The 27,876-nt window shown below is 36.6% G+C and overlaps 1 protein-coding gene across 2 annotated transcripts in view; it reads left to right on the top strand.

The window, feature by feature from the left end:
* FRY (FRY microtubule binding protein) overlaps positions 1-27,876 on the top strand; it is a 182,343-nt gene that overhangs the window by 108,516 nt on the left and 45,951 nt on the right. The window contains exons 26-42 of one of the 2 annotated variants that reach the window (XM_068181162.1): positions 918-1,009; positions 1,211-1,383; positions 2,459-2,619; positions 3,437-3,547; positions 4,755-4,909; positions 6,964-7,063; positions 7,362-7,533; positions 9,280-9,536; positions 9,911-10,057; positions 13,397-13,565; positions 14,333-14,423; positions 16,829-16,911; positions 20,095-20,245; positions 20,807-20,910; positions 24,275-24,460; positions 26,449-26,647; positions 27,248-27,372. In XM_068181162.1, the coding sequence (XP_068037263.1) occupies positions 918-1,009; positions 1,211-1,383; positions 2,459-2,619; positions 3,437-3,547; positions 4,755-4,909; positions 6,964-7,063; positions 7,362-7,533; positions 9,280-9,536; positions 9,911-10,057; positions 13,397-13,565; positions 14,333-14,423; positions 16,829-16,911; positions 20,095-20,245; positions 20,807-20,910; positions 24,275-24,460; positions 26,449-26,647; positions 27,248-27,372 (2,476 nt within the window). The remainder of the gene's footprint in view (positions 1-917; positions 1,010-1,210; positions 1,384-2,458; positions 2,620-3,436; positions 3,548-4,754; positions 4,910-6,963; positions 7,064-7,361; positions 7,534-9,279; positions 9,537-9,910; positions 10,058-13,396; positions 13,566-14,332; positions 14,424-16,828; positions 16,912-20,094; positions 20,246-20,806; positions 20,911-24,274; positions 24,461-26,448; positions 26,648-27,247; positions 27,373-27,876) is intronic. The other variant, XM_068181161.1, reaches the window with a different exon arrangement.

Raw genomic sequence — 27,876 nt, 5'->3', positions numbered from 1 at the left:
ATTTTGTTCTCCCACACATCTACTGCTGGCCATGGACAGAGCCAGAGTCCTGGAAGAGATAAGCCTTTGATCTTAGTATTGCTCAGTTTTGAAGAGCAAAATCTGCATTTTCTCTGAGCTTTTCTTGTTTCCTTGAATGCAGCACAGCTTTTTTGCCTCCTCATACTTTTCTTGCTTAGGGTTGATACAGTATACAAACAAGTCAATTTTGCTTTTCAGCAAAGAGCAGGCCTTGTTGCATTCACATCTTTCCAGGAAAGATAGAAGACAGAAAGGACAGCTTTCTAGAAGACAGAGAGATATGAGCCAGTTAACAACCATGCAGTCCTGTTCTGTGGGAGGATACATTACTGTGGGCTAAAACCCCTGCAGTCAACCCACCCAGTACTGGACCGGAGTGGTGTCTACTAGGAGCTCACTCAAATGTGAATGATGGTGTGCTGCAGCATTGCCAAGTTCAGGAATGGCTAATCACTAAGATACTTTCCTTAGGTCTGGATATACGTTCTGTACTATAAGTGCCTCTAACACCCAAACTAGATGACATTAAACTAACATGAATATCCCTGATACCTGTAGATAGCATGGGTTTTTGGTACAGGTGCCTTGAATATTAATTTTTTTTAATCCAGCATTTCATTTTTTCATTTCCAGATTTTCAATAAGTATTAAGGCAGTTGTTAATATTTTTTTCAAGAATACTTACAAACACAAAAAAATTGATCATATTCAGTTCTTTGTTGATGTATAAGCACAATGTTTACAGCGCAATATCCAAAAGTACTCAGGTTCCTTCTTGAAGAAAATTCTTGAACTGGAATTCTTAAATCTCACTACGATACTGGCGTTTCTGAAGCTACTAGTTTTTAATGTGTACACCTATGCATATAAACATGGTTGCTATTTTAAATTCCAAGAACAAGAAACGTCGAGAACGACGAGATCTACTGAGACTGCAGCTACTGCGAATTTTTGAACTCCTTGCTGATGCTGGTGTTATAAGCGACAGGTAGGACTATCACTCATCATAAATACTGACTTTTTATGTGAAACAATTTTCAGTGTTTGCTACACTGAGATTTTGACAGTATGTTCTTTGAAGAATTGTGTGGTCTGTCAGATATGGAGAGATTTGCATGCATTTCTGCAGAAAACTGTGGCATAACTAGTCTGTTATTCTATTTTCATGTGCAACTTTCCTTTATGCTAGCACAAATGGAGCCTTAGAAAGAGATACACTAGCCCTTGGAGCCTTGTTCTTAGAGTATGTTGATCTGACTCGCATGCTTTTGGAAGCTGAAAATGATAAAGAAGTTGAAATCCTTAAGGATATGAGAGCACATTTCAGTGCAATGATTGCCAACTTGATTCAGTGTGTTCCAGGTATGGAGCTAAATTATGCATTTAATATAAATGTTGGAAAAGTAATTTTTCATTTCTTTTTTTTTGTCTGTGCTTTTTTTCACTGCTTTTGGATTTTCATTTAATGAATGTAAAGTGGAATATAGAAAAATAAAGTGTCCAGAAGTCTACTAAGATTGAAATAAAAATACCAATAAAGCTTGATGAAGCTTGTAATAGTCATGTCTAAGAATCACCTCTTTAAAAGACTAGCAAAGAAATTATCTGTGACCTCCAGGGACTCAAGATTTCTTCTTCTTATTTTCTTCCATCTGACTTGATTGCCAGACTCTTCATAAACTCAGACAGGCCTTGAAAAATACAAGTACGTGCAGACAATGTGCAATATTAAACGCAGTGAAAAATTTGCCCAAGGTCTTGAGACAGTATCCCGTGTTACCTGAGTCCAATTGTATCACAAAGATTTATCCAGTTGATTTCACTTTTTTTATATATTGCAATATCACTTCAGAAATATAACATAATTATATTAGCAAAAAACCAAAAAAAAAAAAGTCTCTGCTTTAAAGGCCTGAATGTAATTACTGGAAGATGAGGTCTGAGGCTTTTTTTTCGTTTGCTCAGGTAACTCAGCTGTTTAGAATATATACCACATATTTAACATAAAAAAGAGCCACCCAGTTTCTTTTATTTATTGCCCCTACCTATTACTTTATTAGAGTAAGACACGCGTATTGTTTAGGCTCAAATTTAAAGAATTGGAAAAACCAAATAAATATTTGCCATGAAAGGAATGCAGGAGGCAATGAAAAACCCTGATTTTATAATTAGATTCTTTAATGCTTTTCTATAGTCAGATGTACATGTTTGTATAACTACACATGAATTCAAAACTGAAGGCTCTTAGAAATAGGATGCACCTTACTGACTTGGTTAGATTTTTTAAAGGAGCTTAGATACTTTGGAGTAAGTCTATGTTGAACATACAAAAACCCCTCCCTTTTTGTAGAAATTTGAAAATCATGTAAGCATTGTGCCACATGTATGTGTGTTTAATATTAACAAATCACAACTATTTATATTTCTATTCACTTAGTTCACCACAGGAGATTTCTCTTCCCTCAGCAGAGCTTGAGGCATCACCTGTTCATCTTATTCAGTCAGTGGGCAGGACCTTTCAGTATTATGTTCACACCACTGGACCGTTACAGTGACAGAAATCACCAGATTACAAGATACCAGTATTGTGCATTGAAGGTAATAAAGTTTCTCTGTAGGAGCCAGTAACAGCAAATTTTCAGTGAAAATATAAGTTTTTGTGGGATCTATTTCCTTTAACTTCAAAGAAATTTGAATTGGCATACTTGATGCAAACTTGTATGCTCATATGTAAATGTACAGTGGTATCATAGAATATAGCACTGAAGTTATTTTTTTTTCTTTGTTGACACTTTTCAAGGCTAATTATTTTAAAAACCAGAGTGCATTTTGAAATTTTACTTAGCTGTTCATTTACCAGATTCAGCAAGGAGCTCTTAGGTGCTGAAATTAGGTGTAGTTCAGAAGCAGTACCTCAGGATACTGAATCTTTACCAATGTACAACTCAGGAATGCCTCCCACGCTTGCCTGGAGACATGCTCAATAATAATGTACTTCTGTGGCAAAACTAGTCACAACTCCCCTGCATGAGTAAGCTGGGAAAGTAATAGCTTATGTACTTATATAAGCTGCACCACTTGCTGTAAGACAATTTTAGTTATTGCAGTAACATAGTATTGAAACATCTGAATATATTTTAATCTTTTTGTGGCTTGATTTATGTATACCGGGTAAAATGACAAAATATATTTTGAAGATAGTACTCCCCCAAAAATGCTTTGAGCATGATCTGGAATCCAGTAAAATCTGTAGCAAAATAATTACTGAATTCGACCAGTCAGTCAGCTGTTACCATTTTCCCCATAGTTGCCTCCAAACAGAAAGCAAGTGGCAGTCCTGTTAGCCTGGATTCAAATCGTTCTGAAAGGTTCGTTGTGTTACTTTTTGTGTGACTGAAGTTCCATGTGTTTCCAGGCCATGTCGGCTGTGCTCTGCTGTGGACCTGTGTTTGATAATGTTGGTCTTTCCCCCGATGGATATCTTTACAAATGGCTTGATAACATTCTGGCTTGTCAAGACTTACGTGTAAGTACTGACCAAAATGGCACACTGATGGGCAGTTACTCACTGTACTGAGGGAGTAAAGAGTTTGTAAAGTGTTTTCTTTCTTCTTAAAGAACATGTAATGGATTATTCTTGCCATTTTCCATTTCTGTGAAGATGGGCTTCGACTTTGTACCTACATAGTCATAGTTCTGTGTTTGTAGCTGATTGGACTGCCTCTTTGATTGAGGAGGAGTAGACTGGTGATTTATATCAAGTGGAGAGAGAGAGAGACAAGAATCTTTCCCCTTTTGGTATCTTGCACTTTGTCCTGCTGTTCTCCCTAAAACTCTCATATCAGCACACATAACTCTCCTAAAGAAAGGTAAATAGCAGAACATAAATCAATGCATGTGAAGCAGCTAGAGGATAGAGGCTGTGGGAATGGTAATTGATTAGGAAAAAAAAAAGGTTGAACAATTTAAAGAAGGAATGAACAGCTGCAGAGAAAATCCTTCAGAAATTACATGGGATTTTGAAATGTTGGTAGAGACAGAGCTATAAAGATATGTGCAAGTGATATGCAGTCTCTACAAGCAGTCACCTGCACTTGGTGACAGATTATTAATAGGCATTGGTGTTTGGTGTACCAGCACTATCCTGTACAGAAAGAACATGAAGTCCAAGCCTTAGCTGTGATGTGTTTGTAGCAGTGGTACCAGGATTAAGGGATTCACAGTCTGTTGGGAGAGTAGTTCGATTGCTTGATGTACTTGGATTAAACATACAAGTTTTCAGTTTGGTAAAAGGTATTTTTCTTTGTCTGCCTTGCTTCTGTGTTAGTCAAAAGAAGGATAAACATGGAAGTTTGTCACTCTGTGAAATTCACACGAAGTAGGAAATAGTTAACAAGTCAGTTAATTGAAATAAAAGGAAGTTGTCCAAGAACACTTACCAAGTATCTTAGATTTTCCATAAATTCTGCTTTTTTTGGTTGTTGTGCCCAATTTTGGAATTTTTTTTTTTCATTTTTGTAGTCTTTGTGCATACCATTTTTTAAAATTATGAGTATTGAAACCGGAGTCACATTCCAACTCTGCTATCCCTAAAATAAATTTATTATAAATGTTCTGATTTCTTCTGACATATTTGAATTTTCCATTTTTGCCCTGTTTTGCCTGTGTCACTCTGAGAATTTTAGAGAATGAACATATCAGACCCCACCAATCATGTTTTGACATTTGCTCAGGTTCACCAGCTTGGCTGTGAAGTTGTGGTCCTGTTGCTAGAACTGAATCCTGATCAAATCAATCTCTTCAACTGGGCTATAGATCGATGTTACACAGGATCATACCAGCTTGCCTCTGGGTGTTTCAAAGCCATTGCAACTGTGTGTGGAAGCAGGTATTAATTAATTTATTAATCTACACTTTCAAATGTAAAGAAAACTGAAGGTTCAGCTCACTGCATTGTTAGGAGCTGTAGTTCGCACTCACATCTTCTCAAATGGTTTTTTGGACTGTATTGCTTGATTTTCATGATTCTGAAAACAAACTGATGTGCTAGGTAGAAGATTTTCTTACTGCAGGTATATATGAAATCTGGGGAATTTTGATGCTATTTTGCTCAGAAAGATACAAACAAAGCTACAACAGTTTTATTTGAATGTAGGTCATAAATCTGGTTTTAAAATATTTGGGGTGGTTTTTTAATTTAATTTTTAAAAGGAAATTTTTTTTAAATACCAATAGCTTGAAAGTCATTATTTTGACTTGTCATTATCTTGAAAGTCATGTTCTTTTTCTAAACTGACTCATTTGATTTGTTTAGTTCCTTTCCTGTCAACTGGTATCATCATTACTGCTAAGGCTGAGCAAGCACAAGCTACATGAAGACATGAATACAAATATTGCTTTGTGTCAGGCCTTCATGAAACTCTATCCCTTTTTTTATTTTCAAAGAAAAAGTTTATAGAGAAATTAAATAATGCAGTAATTTGCATCTTATTAAAATAAATGTGAAAATTTACTCTTCACAAAAATAATTTGGCAAGATGTCTGATCAACACAGAGAAATACTCAATAGAGAAATAATTGGGATTTGGAAAATCAAAATAAGTCACGAATTTCATAGTTTTCCTGCAACACTGTTTTGTTCTCGCAGGAACAACTAGATGAGAGACTGCATTGCATGGAGAATTTTTAAAATATGAATGGAATTTAGTGTTTGTAAATTCAGTTATGTTAGCAGGGTTTTTATTTTAATGAATACAGAAACATAGCAGTTTAAGCCAGTATTTTTTCCTCAAATTGTGTTACCTGTGCTACTGTGATTTAAAAATTATTCTTTTCCTTTCTGACAGTAAAAAAATTAGAGTATGATCTTTGTGATTTATTTTGAATGGAAAGTCCTCTTTCTAGCAAGTTGGGAATTTTTATTAATATTTGAAAGCTGTTAATACTTTTCCCTCTATCATTTGACAAAATGTATCAGGAGACCACTGCTTAAACTACCTGTAAAATGAACAGCAACTGATGATGTCCATCCAACTTTCTACAAAGAAGCCACCTTCCTTCATTTATTTTCTTTTTGTATTTATTTTTTTAAGCTGTGGAAGGGCAAAGAGCTAGTTACAGAGTTTGGCTTGCAGCTAATATATGGAATTACCAAGAATGTCCCATGCCACACATGTGTCTGCCATATTAAAAAGTCCAAATAGGCATCCTGCAGCCATCCAGGAGCACTGTAGCTGACATCTAGGGTGATAAATTGATGGTTCACAAGTCAGTCAGTGCATTTACAAATCATCATGAGAAAACAGAGACCTATTTAGTGCAAATCCAAATATTGTGATGTGGGATTTACTCCTCTAACAATATTCTCATTAAGTTAACACTTTGATATGTTTAACCTTACAATTGATGTTGACTTTATAGATAGAAGGCTTTTTGAAGTGGTTCTTAATATTTACTCTTTGAAAACAATTTTCATAGAATTGTCTAATACCTTAGAATGTTCATGTCAGAGATAGTGTCTTTTGTCCAAAGGGACTATTTTAATTGCAGCTTGGCTTAAAAAATTCTTTATCACTGGAAATTTTCATGCTCCCCATTTTCTTGCATGGGTGTCAGCCTGTCCTGTAAACAGTTTATGCTATAAATTAAAAAGAATTGACAGTCATAGACACAGGTGTTCCATTTCTCATTGTGGGTAACTCAGTGCATTCCTAAGCATTAGTCCAAGGTAATTATAAATAATCCTTTCTTTCTTCCCATTCACCAGATGGTCCTTTGATCAAGCAGTGTGTATTCATAAGAGCTGCCCTTACCATATTCTGATGGTAGAAGAGAAAAAAGAAAGATTACATTCTCTTTAGACCATATTACAGAGTAAATCAGAGTGAATATAATCTTCATTCCTCACCAGCATTCACAAAAATGTTCTGTTCATTCTTCTAGGAACTATCCTTTTGATATTGTGACACTTTTAAATTTGGTGCTGTTCAAGGCATCTGACACCAACAGAGAGATTTATGAAATCTCCATGCAACTTATGCAGGCATGTATCAGCTACTTATTTTTTCCTTCTGTCCTTGGAGACTTTTCTGGTAAACTTGTTATAAAGTACTGCACATTAGTTTTGTTTCGAAAAGAAACAATCAGTTTTGTCTTGGCTATAGAAACTTATGCAAATATTTATATAGAAATGAATGTTATCATTTGTGTCTTTCATATTTGGAGCATGTACTCTGAAACATACAGAGCATTCTCTGACAGCTAAACTTCAATTGCTGATATTTCCTGAATTAATCAATTTTTATTGTCTCATTCCTTTTTTTTTTTCTTTTGTCTTATAGATACTTGAATCAAAGCTTTTTGTTTATTCAAAAAAGGTAGCTGAGCAAAGACCAGGCAGTATCTTGTATGGGACACATGGTCCATTGCCACCTCTTTACAGTGTCTCACTTGCCCTTCTTTCATACGAACTAGCAAGGATGTATCCTGAACTTACCCTTCCACTTTTTTCAGGTACCTGTATTTATTTGACTTATTATCTCCTTCACTTTTTTTTTTTTTAACAAATGCTAGACTGCTACCATTTTGAACCACAGTTCTGTTTATAAATATAGCTTGATCTGTTTTTGTTCTGGTTCAGGTCAAATCAGATTTGGGAATCCAATATATATTTCCTAGAGATACTGACACAATGTACAGAAACCCTCTTTGGGAACTCTGTGCCACTTATGTGATCTTGGGCTAACTTTGAAATTACAAGTGCTCTGAATGAGGTAAAATGACATTGGCAAACTCTACTATGATGGGTTCTCATGTGATTCTTCTTACACATGAATTTGCAAAGATCATACTTGTGAGGATGTATTTCTTCATTCTATATAAACATGACTTTGACTTTAGGCAGATTGATTGCTTGTGTCCAGTTCTACCAATTATTCAAATTACTCTAAGTGATCTCTACTTTTTGTTATTTGCCACATCTGCATGTCTCAGCATTTTTTTAATTTTCTCAGAAATATATATTTTCAAGATTACTGAGAAATGTGTTAAAGAATGAGACCTGCAGGAGCACAATTCAGAATATGCCCACTGTGAGACCATTCCTGGGAACAATGAAGTTTTGAGACATATCTATCTGTTTTAATCAATCTTATGTGTTGCTCTAGTTTTTAAATAATAGAATGCAAATGTCTGTAATCGTGGGAATTTTTACTGGCTCTTAAAATCCTTTTCTGTTGTTTTTACTCAGTCTGTAGGGGCTGGAGGGAGGGTAAAGGAGCAATACATCACCCTTACATTTCTCAGTGCCCAAGATACCATGAGTTATAAATAACTGGTGTAGGAAAATTCTCATGGCTCATTTGTCATTAAGCAAATGCTGTTCATTATCTCTGGTATCATCTACTCATGTTGCTGTAAAGACTGTGTCATTTACAAAAATCTCAGATATACCGGATATTACAGTCCAAGTGAGACAGCCTTTCTGTACATCTAGAATCATAAGGAGGAAAGAACAGTCTGTGTCTTCATGATTTTTAAAAACCAGGGAGTGAGTAAAAAAAGGAAATGTTTGCTCTACTGATTTTACAGAAGAATTCTGGTACAGAGAGATAATGTGACTCACTTTGGCAGGAAGCCGTATTTCTTATCCCAGATTTTCCAAATCCCTTTGCCTTACAGTGCCAGTTCTTTTTTGTAAACTATATAAAGTGCTGTATACAAGCATTCCTAAATTGACAGCCAGCTATGAATTTTATAGACATTCCCACAGGAAGTAGGATCCCAGTATATGCACGATTTTTTTTTGTAAACTCAGTATAAGTGCCTTATGATTTAAACAATAGCTTAGAAACCTGGAGGCCAGTGAGGCATTTGTAATCTGCAAAACACTTTTGTATATTCTCCAGAAGCTCTTGGAATTCTAGAGTAACCACCAGTAACTGAATTATCCTTTTTCCTCTTTATTGACATCCACCTTACTTAATATATAACATGACACAGTAAGAAGGGGTAACTTTCTGTTTCTAAGCCCAGACTGAGTTAGTTATTTTAGACAGAAGGTATGACCAATTTCTTGCTATTACTGAACTAACTGTATCTTTCTCTTCAGGAAATTCAAGAACATGTTTTTATGCTTGTGGTGTGCAAAGTAAAAACTATCAGGTAGCCTAACAAATATCAGAAATGTGATTTAAACAGTGTATTTAGGGTTTCCATCATAAATGAATATGTTATCCTTTTCAATTCTTACTGTTTTAGAGGTAAGCCAGCGATTTCCAACAACACATCCAAATGGAAGACAGATCATGCTTACCTATCTGCTACCATGGCTTCATAATATTGAACTGGTAGACAACAGACTGCTCCTCCCTGGCTCAAGCCCTACCACTCCAGAAGATGAACTGAAGGACAAGGATGGGGAAATAGCAGTCACAAGTGGACTAAAAGGCAATGGCTGGGGCTCACCTGAGGCCACCTCCCTGGTTCTTAATAATCTCATGTATATGACAGCTAAGGTAAAAAAGCAAATCAAACAAAGAAACTAACCTGTGAAACTTTTGTTTCTTCCCTCTAGTACCAGAAATTTTACACTGGAATAGTCTGTACCAATCAAACAAAACTTGCTTAATTTTAGGATTACTTTTTGAATTTACAGTCCTCAAGACTTTTATGTTCTCTTAGATTTAAGTACTTCTGTGGATCAGAACCTAAATAGTTTTAAATGGAGTTAATGCTCTGAAATCTGTCAGGTAGCTATTTAAAATACTGTTTTGTAACTTTTTACAGCATTTCACTGGTAATTTTTTGAGTGAGAAAATGTTGTAAAAGAACATGCTTTAGTTTGGAAGTCTGCATATTTCAAGGAATGTATGCCTATGATTCTTTGCAGTATGGAGATGAAATTCCTGGACCAGAGATGGAAAATGTCTGGAATGCTTTGGCCAACAATGAAAAATGGAGTAACAACCTCAGGATAACACTGCAGTTCCTCATTAGTTTGTGTGGTGTTAGCAGTGATACCATCCTTTTACCCTATGTAAGTCTTTGCACTTTATTTTATTTACTGCTAATTACACAGGTTGTAGTGAAGAAAACAGCTATTACCTGCATAAAATTAATTTCTGTATCAAAAACAAGAAATACCAACACACTGAACAAAATTAAATGGCAGGAATAAAAGTGCCAGGAAACTGAAAATTAAAAAAAGGAAATTGAGTAGTTCAAATCTCAGCCTGCAGCATACCCCATTGCAAGTGAGAGGTGGGTTTCTCTCAAACAAAGAGAAACCTTGCATGTCTGTGAATGGGGACAGTAACAGAGAGTGCCTATAAATTGCCTGAAAATGCTACATCCTTTTGTTTAGCAGACTAGAGCTTTCTGTGGGACATCTCAAGAGACAGAAGATAGTTACCCTTTATAAGTTCCTTACCATATCAACTTCTGCCTCTGCATGACTGTCATAAATTATCTAACGGTTGCTGCAATGTGCAACTCAAACTGTGCTGGATATTGTTACTATTCAAGTTAAAATAAAATCAGGGCTGTCTGAGAAAAACAGGCTACTTCCATTCTCATGTTTCTTTTTGCTCAGTTGCTGAGTGAAACAGAATCTAAATTTAGTGAATTTTCCAGCCCAATTACAATATGTTTTTTTATTAGTTTGCCTCTTTCCATTTATTTCCCTGAAATAAATCTGAAATTTATCTAAAAAGCCTCATAAACACACTTAATTTACAGTTGCTGAAATAATAGTTTGCCCAAATTGTTTATAATAACTACTATGGATATCAGATTAAAGAAAATAAAGAACCCCGTAAAAATCCTCAAAATATTGTTTTTGTACCATAGGTATCCCATTTGTTTCCTTTCATTTGTAGGGTTTATTGTTCTATATTCTCAAATCAATGTATATATATGCCTAGCCAGTCAAAAGTAGAAAAATTGGAAAGTGGAATTGGTGTAAGAAAAAGCTCAAGGTTCATATGAGAGGAAAACAAAGGGGTTGATATGAAATAAGCTCTTTCCTTCAATTGTTACAGAGGCTTTCCATTCAGTGTTGACCATGCTTTGAGCAGGAGTTTAGATGAGAGACTTCCCAGCTTCTTTCCAGCCTGCCTCATCCTACAATCTATGACAGACTCGGGATTAAGGTGGTCTCCATCTATGTTGGCAGAGAACAAGTGGAAATCACCTATTATGAGAGAAAACAGAAAATGAGGGCTGTTACCCTCATTTCTGACAGCTTACAAAAGGAACAGGAGCAGTTTTCTGAGAGGAAGGAGTAGTCCTGTGCTGACTCCTTATGTAGCCTGACTGGAAAAGCCTGATAACCCTGTCACCTGTTGCCCAGGAGCCCCTCACATACCTTATCGCCCATCCAGATACTTGCCAGGCCAAAGCTTTCAGCACCTCCTTTTTCCATAACTGTTGCCATGCCACAACTCTGAGCAGCCTTTCCTCAAACCCCCTCCACCCAGTGCACTTCTTTCTTCAAAGTCTTTTTCTTTTTGCCTCAAAGCCTTGGCTTTCACAGTCCTGTCCTCCTCCAGGACAGTACAGTCTTCTTACATCAGGAGAGCAGTCTGTTCTTACATCTCCAGCTTCATATGCTCAGCATCTCGTATTTTGCCTGTGGGACTTTTCTGGTGTCCCACCCAGGCTTCTCATGGCTGGTGGCAGCAGCAGCTGACAAGGTTCCCATGTTTTCTACCACCCAGTTAGTCTGTGTTTTGTCATGTTGAGTCAAAAGTCTGATTCTCAGATTTTGCAAAATCTGAAAAAGTTTTTAGCTTCTGTAGGAAGCCTGAGTGTGCTTATGAGTCACTCCTTTGTTGATAGCTTTGTCTGGAGTAGGAAAATACACTGGTCTTATCACATGCATCTGCTCAGTGTTCTGCTAATGCCCTGGAGTTTACAGATAAGAAATCCTACCTAACTACACTGTTAACTACACAAGATTGCTGATACCATGAACATGTGTCTTCCATTATCATGTAAATAACAGATACAAGCTAGCAAATAAAGATCATTTGGACAGTTTATCAGCAGTGTTCCAGGTCACCTGGGCTTAAAAGAGCACAGAGCTGCAAAATTGCCAGTTTACCCATCCCCTTTAGAAGCCCCTTGTGCCCTGAGGCAGTCACCAGCTGCTTTGTGCCTTTGGCCATCTGTTCTCCCTGTGTGGGTCCAAGCCAAAAGCATGCCTGACTCACATTTTAAAATATTTTTTTATCATCTAAATTAATTGCTTTGTCTCTTATGTTTCCTTTAAGCATTTTTTTTCCCAGTGCCCCAGTAAAAATTGCTGAGCTGTCCATTCTTTCACATTATGTACTGAAAGATTTCTTAGTATTTACAGTTCAGAAACCTCTTCAGCAAAGACTCAGTGTTGGGAATGTGACCCCTTCAGTGGTGAGAGAGGCTGAAAGTGGCACTGTGAGCCCAACCAGAAATAAGCCTCAAGAAGATGGATTTGTCTCTGGAAAGTCCCTGAGAAATTTTTAGCACAGTAGAGTAAAAGAGACTGCATATGCGCATTTTCTCCAAGGGAAAAAATAAAAAAGAAAATAAAGGGAAAGAGAAGCAGTAAGGAAATTATTTTAATGGAAGTATTTAAGAGTATAAGAATGGCAATACTTGGTGAGGCCAACAGGCTGTTCAGTCTAATATGTTAGCTTCCCTTTAAGCACCTGTTTAAGCACATCTACAAAACAAGCAGGCAAGCACAGAGAGATATTCCCCATATGGTGTCCCAGCTCCAGCAGTTTATGAATCAAGTGGTTTTGAGCTGGAGAGAGTCTCTGCTTTTAATAGTGATCAGGGTTTTTTTCCTCAAGAATACAGCTGAATTTGGTCTCAGTATCTCAACAGTCCTCATTGCTGCAGTGCAGATTTGAGGTCTTGTTAAAAGATTTATAGAAATTTCAAGAGTTTCTATAAATTATACTCTCAGATTTTTCAAATCAGGATACATGAAGTCTGTGTACACAATTGTTCTGCCTTTCTTCCATTAGCTATTACTTTGCTTACAGATACGAGTAGCAACTCAAAGCCTGGCTTATTCTTTGTGACCACAGCTACAGTTTTGTAGATGTGCATGTTACATAGTTATGTACATAAACAATTTGTTGTGAATGGTAAGCAAAAACTTTGAAGCAAGTAAATCATAGGGTCAGTCTGCTGGGGAAATGATCTTGATGTCAAAGTGAGAAGTTTTATTTCTGTATGAACTGTATGCTTGAACAGTTGTGGTGTGGTGTCTGTCCAGGAACAACACTTGCATTCTAGATAATTTCAGTACTGCAGTGTAACACTCATTGATTCCTTTGGAAATTCACTTTGGTCAGAGTTTAACAACTGTTACTTTCTTCCACAGATAAAGAAGGTTGCGATATATCTGTGTCGCAATAACACTATTCAGACAATGGAAGAGCTTCTGTTTGAGCTGCAGCAAACGGACCCAGTGAACCCCATAGTCCAACATTGTGATAATCCTCCATTTTACCGTTTTGCTGCCAGTAACAAAGCCTCAGCTGCAGCTTCTGGTATGACCTGAATGTGTTTTCTTTATGCTCTCCTGCTCTTTTGAGTCTTCATCTCTTTGCAAAAAACAATCTCTTACTTTTGCATCCATTCAGAACTGTGTACATAAAGCACAAATTTCAGGACCTTGTTGCATATCTAAATTACAGTTCTTTTTCATTCCTAATGATGTATATGCGTTGTTAACGTGTGCTTAATTATCGTAACTATTTTAATAGCGTATTACTAATATTTGATGCTGTTCAGAATTCTGCCACTCTTCAGAAAACTCCACTCTCTAGTGGTTGTTTTACTCAGAACAAGAAATCGTCATCAATGCTGTGAACACAGCAGATACATCAAGCAGAGTTTCCTGAAAACAGAGCTTCAAGGGTGTGGCAGTTCTGTTTTGAAAGGCCTAATGCCATTTTCCAAGCTGCAGTAGTCAAATATACTTGAAAACCAACCCCACATTTAACATTGCAAATGTTTTGCCAAATCCTTGAAAAACACTAGACTATGTCTCTTGAGCATGAGCTTAGTTTAAGGAGTAGACCACCATCATTCTGTTAATGTACTTCTCAAAGCATGTGAACTTTACACCCTCCAGCCATGGAAGCAGGTCCTGGTCTGTAGAAGTAACAGTGTTCATTCATTCATGTGTGCGAGGATGCAAGATGGTCACTTTAACTGTAGCTGCTAAAAAAGCCTGAGAGTTATGAGCTTTTATTGCTTTGCAGCTGCCATCTGCTGCATCTAACAGGTGTTCTTGTTCACATCTCATTAACAGGAACCACCTCCAGCAGTAACACTGTTGTAGCTGGCCAAGATAGTTTTCCTGATGCAGAGGAGAACAGAGTGGTGAAAGAGAATGATGAAAGGTTTGTGGCTTGGGTTTTTTTCCTCCAAAATGTATGTGTTTTCCTAGGCTGAGGGTGAGATGTTGGACAAAGTTCTGCATTGTACTGTGAGGAGCTCTGGTGCTCAGATTGATCCTAAGTGGCATTATCCCAGTATGTGTAGTATTTTTTTAAGCTATTATCATTATTCTATTTCCTGACTCTTGTTTAATTTTAAAGGAAGAACTGTCAAACCTACATTCGATGAATTGTGCTACGGAAGTCATTTGTAGGAATTATCCACAAAGGTGAAAGAAAAAATTAGGAATGTGCACCAAAAAATGACTACTAAAGTCTTTATGAAAAATCAGATTTGATCACACCGTTTGACTTCATGGAGAGAGAATAAATTTAGTTTGCAGATTTATGTCAGTGAATACAAGGACACCTCCTTTGTCCAGATGAAATGTTTTGTAGAGGACAGCTATGGAAAATAACTTGCTTATAAATTATATATTCAGTTTAGACTTCTGCTACTTATGGTATATATTGACAAATGACAAATGAGTAAATGCAAAGCCTAAGGGCCATCAGATCCTAGAGCACAGACATACAGATTGTTTCTCTTACAGAAACACTCTTAGTTTTGCAAGAGAACTTTGGACAATTTATAATAGCATTTGTCAGTTAGTGTATTAGTATTACATTAGTCACTGATAGCCACTAATATGACTTCAGTAGTCCAACCCTCCTTCCCTAAGGTTCAGGGCTTAGAGGTGCAGAGAAAATTATGTGAGCAAACCTTTCTGTACTTCCAAACTTTTGAATTACTTGCTCTCTCCCTGTTACAAACAAGAGTAGCATTTTGTCAGGTTTGTTAGATGTGTCGGCTAATTTAAATGTAAGTAGAAAATGGCACTCAATGCTAAGTTTCAAATTGTTAGTAAAACAGATTTTACTCTAAGTGATGTTTTTCAACATATGCACTAGAAATATACTTAAAAGGATAATAAAATCATTTTTTCCTCTGAATTTTTTATTATTCTTTACCTGAATGTTTATGGCTGCATAGCTTTAAGATAAATTTTTAGTTGATTTACAGCCAAGTTGAGCAAATGTCTCTTACAATAGTTCAAGTCAGGATTTCTTGTCTTAAATAAGTTTTAAATGTGACTCCAAAAAGGTTTTTATAATTCAGATCTGCCAGAGACTTTATGATAAAAATTAAAGGAAAATTACAAAGTTCTGATACTGGTATTCAGGATCCTGCTGAAAGATACCTCAGAAGACAAAGGAAAATTTTCTGTAAGTGCATCTGCACTTCAAAACCAGTGTGTCAATCTTAGAGTGCCCATTAATATTCACTCCATATGCCAGGACATATGAAATAATGAAGGTCATAGGTAGAATGCCATGTATTGGATGGCTCACAATGCGTTTTTGTCAACTGCACAGGGAATTTATTGCGTGCTTATGGGACACGCATGCTTTGGAAACAATGTAATATGTTGATGTGTAGTGAAATAACTTGCACTAAGGTGCGTGAACATTAGTAAGAAATTGAATTGAATTTTGTCTAGAAAATCTTCAGTCTTGTTTGATGGTTATTTGTAATTAGTTTTCTAGCTCTGCAGGAATGGTGATGTTTTTAGATCACCGCTAGTTTGTGAGCTGTCAGTACGGCTCCTCTCATTCCACTTCAGGTCTGATTACCCTGGGAACACAAGGTGGGGAAGTCAAAGGCGATCACCAGGAAAAGTCAACTTAGCATGAATCAGTGGCAGATTTGAGGACAGCTGTGAGCAGTTTGCTCTGGCTCTCATATCCCTTAACTTCTCTATTAGGTCTGCTCTGGCATTTGCTGGATTTTCCACTTGAAGGGTGATCTGCTGTAGTTTTTCCTGCTTGGTTACCTGTATGAGCTTGGCTTTGGACTTTCCAGTCAGTTACAGAATCACAAAATATTCTGAGCTGGAAGTGACCCACAAGGATCGTGGAGTCCAACTCTGAAGTGAATGGCCCATATGGGGGTTGAACCCACAACCTTGATGTTATTAGTACCGTGCTTTGAGTGCTTTATCAGTTTGGCCGGATTTTACCCATGAGCCTGATCTGTGACAAATACTAGCTATGAACAGTTTATATCTCAGTTCATCCTTAGCAGTTTCTTCCTTAAAAAAAAATCACACATTTGCAGCATGAGAATTTCCCTTTGCTTAATTTAAAGGCTTTTGACACAGGAGCACACTGTTAGAACTTCTCAGAAACTGGCTGCAAAAATGTTTTGTGGAAAGAATCAGCATTACATTCATTTGCTGTCTACTCCTGTGTAAAAGTGAATGCTTAAGGAAATGTTTTTGTTTTTTTTTTTTAGGGTAAACATAAAGCCCAGATGTTTAATATCAGTCTGTGTTTTTAATGAAGTTTTTTTTTTCTTGTATTTGAAGGTTCAGTAATGTCATCAGAGCACATACCCGACTGGAATCGAGGTACAGTAATAGCTCTGGAGGATCTTACGATGATGACAAAAGTAAGTTATATTCAATTTGATGAAATTTCTGGTGTTTTGGTTGGAGAGGAAAACATTCTAATGACCAGCGGAGCCTCTCTGTTTAGTTTCTGTATAAACAGTAATGTAGCATCACCATGCAGGGAGTGTCCTTATTTTATCTCCATATCTCATTTAATTAATTTACTTTGTTTAATCTGGGTTCAGTCAAACCCATCTGAAGGCCAGAGAACTTCACAGAAAGCAGCAGCAGAGAATCCCCCAGAGAATAACACATTGAGCCTTTCATACATGGCAAGGCAAAAGGCTTGTAAGAGCATTAGAGCAAGTACTTCGAGTTGTGCCATTTGGCAGTATATCCCTTCAAATCAAGTGCTGTTATATAAGCATGAAAAGAGGCTCAGGAGTTTCCAAATATGAGGTCTTATCTCCTCATTAGCTTTTATGTGCTCTCAGCAACCAGTTTTGGGCTGCACTGTGCAAATGTGTTAGAGGGGAGATGGGGCTCCTGAGCATGCTTCGTGTTCTTTATGTATTTCTGCTAAATGGGCTATAAATGGACACTGGTGCTCAGCAGAGATTCCAAAGAAAAGCAGTTTACTATTGTACAATAGTGCAAAACTGAAGAGTTGGATGGTTTGACTTCATTTCTGGAGTGAATTCAGTTTACAGATTTTGGCTAGGCCCTAACCAAATGTAAAAAAGGCAAGATCTTGTTATTGACTTTGATCACTGGCTTATTAAAAGCAGGTCAAGTACTATATTGGCCATCATGTCTTGGTTTGGTATTGCAGACATTTTGGAACTGTATTTTGACATGAAAAGTAAAGATTTTATGTATTTTTTAATCCAAGTAATTTCTGGTGATACTCTTCTGCAAAATATGCAAAGACTATAAAATACAATACAATAGGATAATTTAATCTACACCAAGAACTATTATTCATAATTATGAAGCACAGTATTGACAAAATATTTTATATGCATAAACTCCAGTGTTTAAATACATAAGAAAATGTGCAACATCTAAAACTCAGTGGGGTTTAGTACACTTGTCTTGAATTTTTTATGGTTTTCTAGTTCTGCAGCTACTTAAAATGCTTCACCAGATGTTAATTGAAGCACTGGTGCTAATCTGATCTGCATGAACAATCTTTCAAGACAGAGCAGTACTTATATTATCAGAACAGCCTTCACAAATACCTGGTTTTGACAAGAGCTTGGAGTGATAAAAAGTTAAAAAATACTGAAATTTTCTTTGCTGTTTTGGAATGTCTCCTCCAGCCAGTGCCCAAATGTTTTTTCCTGCCTATACCTGCAAGTTTTGTACTACCATGAATATTTATGCAAAGTGTGCTTCTCACAGGGGTTCCTTTAACAAGTATGTGAATACCTAGAAGGAAAATAAAATGTATTTTACTTAGCTACTGACATTTATATAGAATTATAATAGGAGAAAGGAATTTTTATATCTCTTGTCATTCTACAAGAAACACAATGCAACTTCCAACTTACTCCCTCAGACAGACAGCCTAGGCTGCAAAGGATTTTGTGGTATGGCTTCTGCCCTCTCTCCAATCTACTTTGACATTCATGTATTGCTGAGGATATAAATACAGAACACCATTCTGCAGAACACAAACTTTTTTGTTCAGGCAAGGATTATATGTTTGCCTTCAAGGTGCTTCTTTTCTTTTTTTTTCTCAGTCTGCGCATTTTCAGTCTGTGAAAACAGAAGTGAGGATCTAGGTCTTGGTGTGAACTTCATGAAGCACTTTTCTGTGAAACATTTAATTTGGTAGAAATAAGTAGTTCCTGTGCAGTGCTTTTTCTGTGAAAAGCATTTGGCAAACATTATCTGGTTAATTCTGGTTAAGAATATGTGAAAATACCATACTTTGCTACATTATTAAGTCATTTTATTCTTCATTATCTGTAACTGATCAATCATCCTCCAGAGAATCTAAGTAGAGGTCTAAATCATAAAGCTATAAAGTGTTCCTTAAAAGACCAACACTTAAAAATGGGAGTTATAAAGCTGGCATTTTTGAAATAATTGGAGAAGCAGCTACTGCATTGAAAGTATCCTGAAGATCTGGAAATCTGAAGATGTTTTTCTAAAACTAAGAAGTGATGTCCATTAGAAAAATCCAGCTCTGATACTTTTGTAGGCATCAAAACAGTTTTGTTTCCCGTGGGAAAGCTGACAAGCATCAGATACATGCTGTTAAAAAAAAAAAGAAAAGGAAAATGCTGAGTTTCAAGCTTACCTAAAATACAAAAGTGTAATAAAACAAAACCAAAACAAAATAAACAAGCAAACAAAAACCAAAAAGAAGGAACAGAACAAAAAATAACACTCATTAAAAATTCATAAAGGGCAATATTTGAATGTATGTCAAAAACAGACCAAGAAAGGATACTTTCATGGCAGTGTATCACAGACTGCCAGACCTCAGAAATAAAAACTGAACAGTGAGAAAATCGAGAGGAATGAGGGAATGCAGGAGATGATGAATGAAACTGTGCAGCTGAGACAAGACAGAAAGTGGTGGAAATAACTTACTTGACCCACATCATTGCAGATAAACAGGTGGGAGGCAAAACTCTAACACTCATTAACAAACAGCAGCTGTCACACTAAAGCAAAATTAAATACATCTTTGAGAAATTCAAGATATAATTCATCCCTGTTGAAAGAAAATTACCCTGATGATGTTTTTTGCATTCCTTAAGCCTCCTTGCTAATTCAGGACATTTAACTTCTGCCTTTGTAGCGTCGCTCAGCAGGGCAGTGGTGAGGAGTTGCAAGAATGTGTCACTGGTACTCTGCTCCTTGCAGCAGATGGCTTCTGACAGCAGCTTTGTTGGCTGAACTTTTCCCTCATTTTTGAAGAGAAAGTCTGTTGCTTGGTGCTTTGTGATCTGAATCCAAAACTACTAAGTGACAGCAGGGATTCAGCTGCCTCTCCTACCATTCAGTGCTGTCTGCCTGGAATCTCTTTAATTTCCAGCAGCATGAAAGAGGGATTAAAAATGCATCACTTGTTATTGAACACAGGAATTTGCAAACCTCATGGCATCTTATCACATTGTTCCAAACAGCTGAATTCATATGTTAGCAAAAAATCTCTTACGGTATTTTGCAAAAATAGGTAATCAGACTTGAGTTTTATGCACTTTTTGGAATGCTTTTCCATGCAGATGATCCCGTTTCTCCATATACAAGCTGGTTATTGAATATTGTTGAAACCAAACAGCCACATCCCCTGCCCATGCCTTACAATGGAGGATGCTGGGCACCACTCGTGGACTATCTCCCAGAAACCATCACACCCCGGGGACCCCTTCATAGGTGAGCAGTTTCTCATTCTGACATTTCAGACAGTGAGATGCTTCTTCCTCTTAACAGTTGACCAACACCAATCCAATTGTCCCACCATTCAGAACATCTGAAAATCATATAGTCAATTTCTGAGAATTTCCAGTGCAAAAATCAGCATGCAGTGAAAGCTCACAATTCTAGCAGATTTCTACCAGAAAGCCTGTTTACAATGTAGGACATCACTGATAAGAATAAGACTGATGAAACAACTGAAACAGAAAAGGAAAATTTCTTTTTCCCAGGCCCCTGTGCCTGTTATTCATAGCACTTTGATCTTTTATTCTAATTAGGCCATGCATATTCCGAAATTCCTATTTTACATAATTTATATTGACAATAATAGGGGTTTTTTTTCAGTAATGGGTACTTGTTTGCTTGACTGTAAGTAAAGTGCTTCAGCATGAATTGTATTGAGAAGAAATGCCACAAATCTGAAAATCTGAAGATTGTGTATTTCTTCAGAAATAAGCATCCTTTTTGTGCTTTCCTGTTTCCAAGAGCTTTGCAATGATGCTGTGGTTTAACTTCCAGGTGCAATATTGCTGTTATCTTCATGACTGAGATGGTAGTGGATCACAGCGTGAGAGAAGATTGGGCTCTTCACCTCCCTTTATTGCTACATGCTCTCTTTTTAGGTAAGACCAACAGAACAAGAAAGAAAGTATAAATGTACTCCCTCCTTTTGCTTTAGTTTTGCTGAAGCTATGGTACTGTGTTTCTTACATGTTTTATGATTTCCTCCCTTCACCCTACAAGAAAAAGCCCAAGGCAGTTGCAGTCTGTAAATTAGTCTCAAAACTTTGAAGTTTTTGAATATTTTGGCTGATTTCAGCCAAATTTGAGAGGTGTGTAGAAATTTGAAGATGAATGGCTTCCTAAAATAGCTCTATAAAAATGTGTGGCATGGCCCCTGCAAGAAAAGGAGGTGAAACTCATGCCTTTGACCAGCTTGATTAGTGATGACAGTCTACACATACCTTGGACCTGGACTACACACACCTGCACTGTCTCTTGCCTTTGCAAAAATAGTCTGTAAGAGAGCCAGGACAGCTGTACTGCAGAGGTAGTGGAGGTAGGACACAGACCACTGGAAAGCAAAGCTTCATTAATTTCACTGCTGATGGAATACTTTATCATCAGTGTGCTCCCTTATGTGCTTGAGCACTGAGGCACTGCTTTTTCCCCACTGCTGTGTCTGTTCCTGTCTGTAGCAGAGTTCATCTGGAGGCTGTTACCTTCCTTATCCTGCCCTTCAACATTACCAAAAGTGAGTGGCCTAATTTTTTAGCACACAGGGGTATTCAGCATTACAAAGCCATTCCCTGACTTCCATGGTTGATAAATAATAGTGTTCACAAATAAACATAGATAGTTGTGAAATAAATTTATTATAGCTGAGATCACAGTTCACTTCTCATTCAGTCACCATAGTTACCACTAAGTATTCACAGTCAGTCCAGGAAGATCTGCTGATCAGCAGGCAAAAAGAGATTAAACTGGGATGTTACAGCACAGTGGTAAAATGAAGTATATGTTGAAGTAGATACTTGTTCTCCTTTACTGCTACTCTGTTACCAACTGTTCTGCTTAAAATTTTTTTGTGAAATAGGGTTTTGTACATCAGTACATTGATTTCACAAACTTCTAATGAAACGCAGGACTGACAAACCAGGACTGTGTTGGATGGGACTTCCAGAGTCAGTTTCAATATGATATTTCACATATATTTAGCTTAAAATTTAAATTTATTTTGTGGCTGCCCATAACAACTATCTTATTTTTTCGTCTGTTTCTGTGAACTTCCTAAGTGTAAAAGGGGAGCTGAAAGAGAACTGGGTTTTATGAATTTTATGAATCAAATCAATAACCATCAACTGATCAAACAACATCTTTACTAACATCTCATCTAACAAGTATGAGAAAACTGGTACTTACACTTAGAAATTGTCACAAGAATAAATGAAGAACTTAAGAAGGAGTAGTACAGAGCAGTGTGACCACTGCAGTTAAGACAGTTTTAATGAGCCATCAGGGAGCCATGCAAATAAACATATGCAGAAACAGAGTTATGATACTAGTAATCAATTAGAAAAATACATTTATTTGTTTGTGCAATAAGGTTTCAACATTACAGATTTTTAATAAGGAATAAATTGAAATTTATTAATACCATGTAAGACAATCCCTTGGCTAAAAACTAAAAAACTATCAATTGTGAAATGTGAAATTAAAATAAATGTAACTGGTAACTAAATGTTACTGGTTTAGCAGTAACTAAAGGGAGATCACAGCTTTCAGGCTTCAAGGTCAGCTTCTCTAGAGCTGTTATACCTCCTGTGGAAAATTTTTCTATTGTTCAGTTGAGCTCTTGTGATGTTGTAAAGAAGTTATGCCACACATTAGCCAAAGGTATGAATGTAATTAAAAATTAAGTATTGCTGTCCTGTTGGAATGTGAGCAGGCAGATGCATATGACTGAAAAGCAGACTAGCTGGAGAGCTGGTATCCTTTCATTTATTGGGAGGAGTGAGAAAATATTAAAATGAAGGAATTTTGCAGTGTCTGTGTGTTTAATAGGTTATTGAATGGTTTGTAGTACTGTTGGTGAAGCAGGCAGGCAGACTGCTGGTTTAAACTTGCCTACCTCTGGTGCATGAAAATCACTGCTCTTTTGCAACCAGTGTGGAATTAGTTGAACACTAGACTCCTTTCCCTTGGAAATGTGTCCATGTCACAGAACCTTATCCTCCTTGGAACTCTTATAGGTTAAAGAAGGGACCAACACTGGACAAGCATAAAATCTGAACTGGCCTTCTCACTGCCTAGTTGGCAGATCTGTGCCAATACTTTTATACAACTTGGGGGGTAATAGGATTTCAGCTACCACTGTTGCCAACATAGAATTTATTTTCAACTAAAAGACCTTTTTATATCCTTTGAAATGTATGTTGAAACCAGGTAGGATGGGTTCATTATCTCCTGGCAGGTGGAAGTAGATGGAGAAAGGTGAATAGGAGCAGAAACCTTAAGAGGCTGAAATAGAGGTGGGCAGGATGGCTACAGTTCTTTTGGAGGCGGCTATTGGGAGATGAGTAAGGGTCACAGGACCTTCAAAGAATTGCCTTTAGGAGCCAAAAGGACAGTGTTCAGACTATGGCAGTATGAGCAGCTTCATTATTGCAGGCCAAACAAGAACCAGCATGACTAGAGTATATTAGAAAACACCTGACTTGAAGATCTGTTGGCTGCTGCCACACAGAGTAATGAAAAAGCTGCTTTTTTGAAGACAGGAGTTGAAGAAGAGTTAACTTTTTCAGCACTGAAACTACTCTTAAACAGAAGAAAGTACGTTTAAATATACTGCGGGGTACTGAAAGAGAATCAAAATGATATTACTAAAACAGAGTGCAGAAATATCTGTTTCCTTTGTGTTTGTAATTTGTGAACTATTCTGGCTGTTTTAAAATATTACAGATGGCAGTAGTGTAAACCAAATCAGAGTCTTGCAGTGCTAGACCCTCAGTTTGAGTTACGGGCTAATGTCTCATGCTGCTCACTGGTAGTTGAAGTTCTTTTTCAAGTGATTTGTCTATCAGTTCATTTTTTAATAAATCAGTACCTGCCTCTTACAGTTTGCACTCATTCTAAAGCTGATGTCTGAGCTAGAAAGCTGGATACTGTGGTAAGCAACGTAATTACAACCACCATCAAGAATACCTCATCTTTAAAGGCTTTCCACACCTGTCAAATTAACTGCAGTGAGACAATGCATAAAGCTGTATTGCCACTCATTTGTTGTACCTCATGTGTGGGACTTCAGTCTGGAAACTAAATATACACGTACATTTAAGTGACAGCACTGGTAACTATGGAAATGCTATATCTTTTGTTTGTTTGCACTGTTATCGTGAACTGCCTTGGAATTTTTGCTATTTCTGGAATGTGAACTTGTTTATTATTACTTCATATTCAGAGATTGCTGTAACCTTTTCTTTTTAGGTCTTGACCATTACCGCCCGGAGGTCTTTGAACACAGTAAAAAGTTACTGCTTCACCTTTTGATTGCATTATCTTGCAATAACAACTATCAAGCCATTGCAACTGTGCTTCTTCAGACCAGAGAGATGAATGAGACCAAGACTCTGACAGTACAACCAGCATACTTACCTGAATATCTTTACACAGGTAGTGAAGCAAAAGAAGAACACTGTATCATACTGTCAGGTTTTGATAAGCCAAAGTAATAAAGTGGCAAATATGAACAGTTCCCATTAATACTAATTCCACGTGAACTACCCTAGGGATGCATGCAATTTATTATTAGACAACTTTTCGTGATATTGAGAAAGTTATCTAATGTAAGGCAAAAAATATGTAAAGTAATATTTTAAAATTAATAGGGCTAATAACTTCCTGATTCTCCCCTCAGGGATCCAGAGCTGCTTTAAATGAGGGCAATCATTCTTCACCCTTAAAGGAAATGAATAAATAATTCCAACACAGGAAGAGCAGCAAGAATGTGCAGCTCAGATTTTCCATTATTAAATTAAGTTTCACATGATACACACCCTCCTTTGTATCACTGATACATTGCATTTCTGTCCTGAAATCTATTTCTACATTAGGAGTCTTACTTCAGACCTCTGATGAGGTCAATGTTCTATTACTTTTAGCAATTTACCTGTTTTTAAGGAGTTGGTTGGAACCAATTGGTAGAAAGCTGCTAGCTAGATTTACTGTAGTCATATAATATTACTAAAATAAAGTATACTGTTCAGTTTTGAAGGAATCACAGAACCAATATAGAGTTGTGGGTGTAGGATTAGTTGTTGGTAAGAGGGTGAGGAATTTTACCATACGGTGAAAAGTGAAAAGTAAATGTTCTCAAATCGGTGCTATTTCCATTGTTATTTAGGAAGTAACAGATAATTAGGCATTATAAAAAAATATTACATGATAACTTATTACTATTTTTTCTGAGACACGACAAAATTATTTTAAAGTAACAAGCAGAAGGGATAGGTATTTTAGAGTGATTAAATTTTAGAATAATTTAAAATATTTTGGTATTTTGGCCAAAGACATTTAATTCTGAATAATTTCTGCAAAAAATTACTTCACATTAATTTCCTGTCTGGAGTTGGCTGGATTTCTTTCCTAGTGCACATCTATGAATTATTAAATACAGAATAAAATTCTTACATTAAAATTACATTACTGCTTTTCTGTTAAAATTAATAACTGTTTTAATTCTTGCATCTAAAAAAAATGTAATTGGTACCCTGATTCTGGCCCTCTGGAGTTCAAGAAGTTATCAAGACTTGGTATTTTGGATTGGTTTTTAAGCAGGTAATATAAGGAGTGAGAGTATGGGTGAGTAGCTATAGCAAAGATCCCAACTGAAAATGCTTCAGCTTGGGTTTGTTCCACGTAGTGTCAGGCAACTAAGTTAAGAGTCTTCTGATTTGCAATGGATTTTGTCCTGCTCCCATTTTTCTCACAAGGCCATTTTTTTTTTGTGTTGTAGGTACAGCCTAAACATGACTAGAAGTCTAAACTTAGGAAAACAGGTCTTGGTTTCTAATCTTAGGTCTGAAACTGTGGCAAGCTTTTGATCCAGCAGAACTCTTGGTCAGGTGCTTCATCCTAATGCTGGAAATATTTTGTATGACTAGTCCAGTGGGTACAGTTACTAAAGGTGTTCAAAGAAGCCACATTTGTGTCTTGATTTCCATTACGTTTGTAAAATTAGGACAGCATAATCATGCTAAAAATTCCACCCAGCAGTTTTTTTCCATATCAGACTAGCCCAGAGAAGTGAACTTTGCATACACTTTGCCAACTTCTAAATTCACTTTTAAAAAGTCCTACTTCTGAATGTAAAATATCATAGAATATTTGTTTTCCAAGTACTGTTGTCCTTGTGCAGTAAAAAAAGAAATCTTGACTTGGATAGTTTTCATTTTATTCTGGATTCTACACATTTAGAAACAAAGTACCATTTTCACTCCCATCAGTATTTGAGGGTTGTTGTGTTCTGCAGGTTTTCCCTGTGTTTCCCAGTGGAAGGTTTCTGCTGCTGACTCTGAAAAGAGCTGCTTGGCAGACACTTTCGTCTGCAAAGCTGGCCCAACAGTGCATTCCATCTTTATCTCCTCCCTTTTGGCTGGCAGGTGGCTTTGACTTTCTGCGGGAGTACCAGTCATCTCCAGTGCCAGACTCCGGCTTGAGCTCCAGCTCCACCTCCTCCAGTATCAGTCTGGGAGGCAGCACTGGAAATCTCCCACAGATTACACAAGAAGTTGAGGATGTGGACACTGCTGCTGAATCTGATGAGAAAGCAAACAAATTAATTGAGTTTCTGACAACCAGGTAATGCAGATAAGCAAAGGATACATTTGTACTCGAAATGCACACTTTCATGAAGCAACTTAAAGGAAAATGACTGAGCTCTAATAGTAATTACAAACCCCATTCCTCTTTTATTGATACTTACAGTAGTAGGTAGGTACTGAAAAGCACTACAGTGTCAGAAAAAAACAGAAAAAAAATCTTGTCTGACAGAAATAAAATGTTTAATTGACCAATAATTTTATGTTCAGAAATGAACTAATAGAAGAAGCCAGTTTCATTATTATAAAATAAGATATAAAGTATATACCACATAGTGAAAGGCTGTAGTGGAACTAATATTAACTACCAGCTGTAGCCAGCAGATTCTAGGCACAATGTTAAATTAAAAGACAGGGATTTGTTTATGCTGCTCTCTACACAGCATAGCTTATATTTTTAAATACAGCATAGGAATATTTATCTACTTTTATTTAAAATTCTGTTCAATTGCATGACCTGGTTTACCAGGTCATGGCCCTGTAAATATCTAAGTACCTGTACAGATTAAATATTTTAACTGATTACATTTATTTCAGATAACTCAAAGAAATTTTACATTTTGTTATGTATTTCTTTAAGGGCATTTGGTCCACTATGGTGCCATGAAGATATCACTCCCAAAAACCAGAACACCAAGAGTGCTGAACAGCTCACTAATTTTCTGCGCCATGTTGTATCTGTGTTTAAAGATTCCAAGTCAGGTAGTAAATATTTTCCTTTCAAAACTAAAAAAAATATTCCCTCACAGTTATACTTAGTGTTTATCCTGTGACTTAGTATATCTGCTTATGCAGAAGTACAGTAAATATGTCTTAACAAGGATGTATGACATATGAAAGAATTGCTTTAAAACAGTCAGGTTAGATTAAACTGCCTCAGTGTTGAATTGAATATTTCTTCAAAGCTGTTGGTGGAAAGCCTTTTGATTGATTCTGCCAGATAAAATCTACTCTGTGTCCTGTTAGTTAAATACATCACAGCTTACTAAGTAAATATACTTTGTTAAATTTCTTCTGGCAATAAAAGTTTATTTTTCATTTATTATGGTTTTTAGAACATAGGGAATGTGCTGATTGCATTTTGAAAACCAGCACAGTCACTAATTAAATAATTTCCAAGATCAAAGCAGAGTGCAACATCAGTATTTATAGTAAAGATCTTATCCAAAGCCTTCTGAAGCTAACAGAAAGTCTCCTAATTCAATTTGA

This window comes from Anomalospiza imberbis, chromosome 2 (genome assembly GCF_031753505.1).
Source record: "Anomalospiza imberbis isolate Cuckoo-Finch-1a 21T00152 chromosome 2, ASM3175350v1, whole genome shotgun sequence".
NCBI classification, from domain to species: Eukaryota; Metazoa; Chordata; class Aves; order Passeriformes; family Viduidae; genus Anomalospiza; species Anomalospiza imberbis.
The sequence above is the reverse complement of the archived record's forward strand: the minus strand, read 5'-3'. Positions and strand labels throughout refer to the sequence as shown.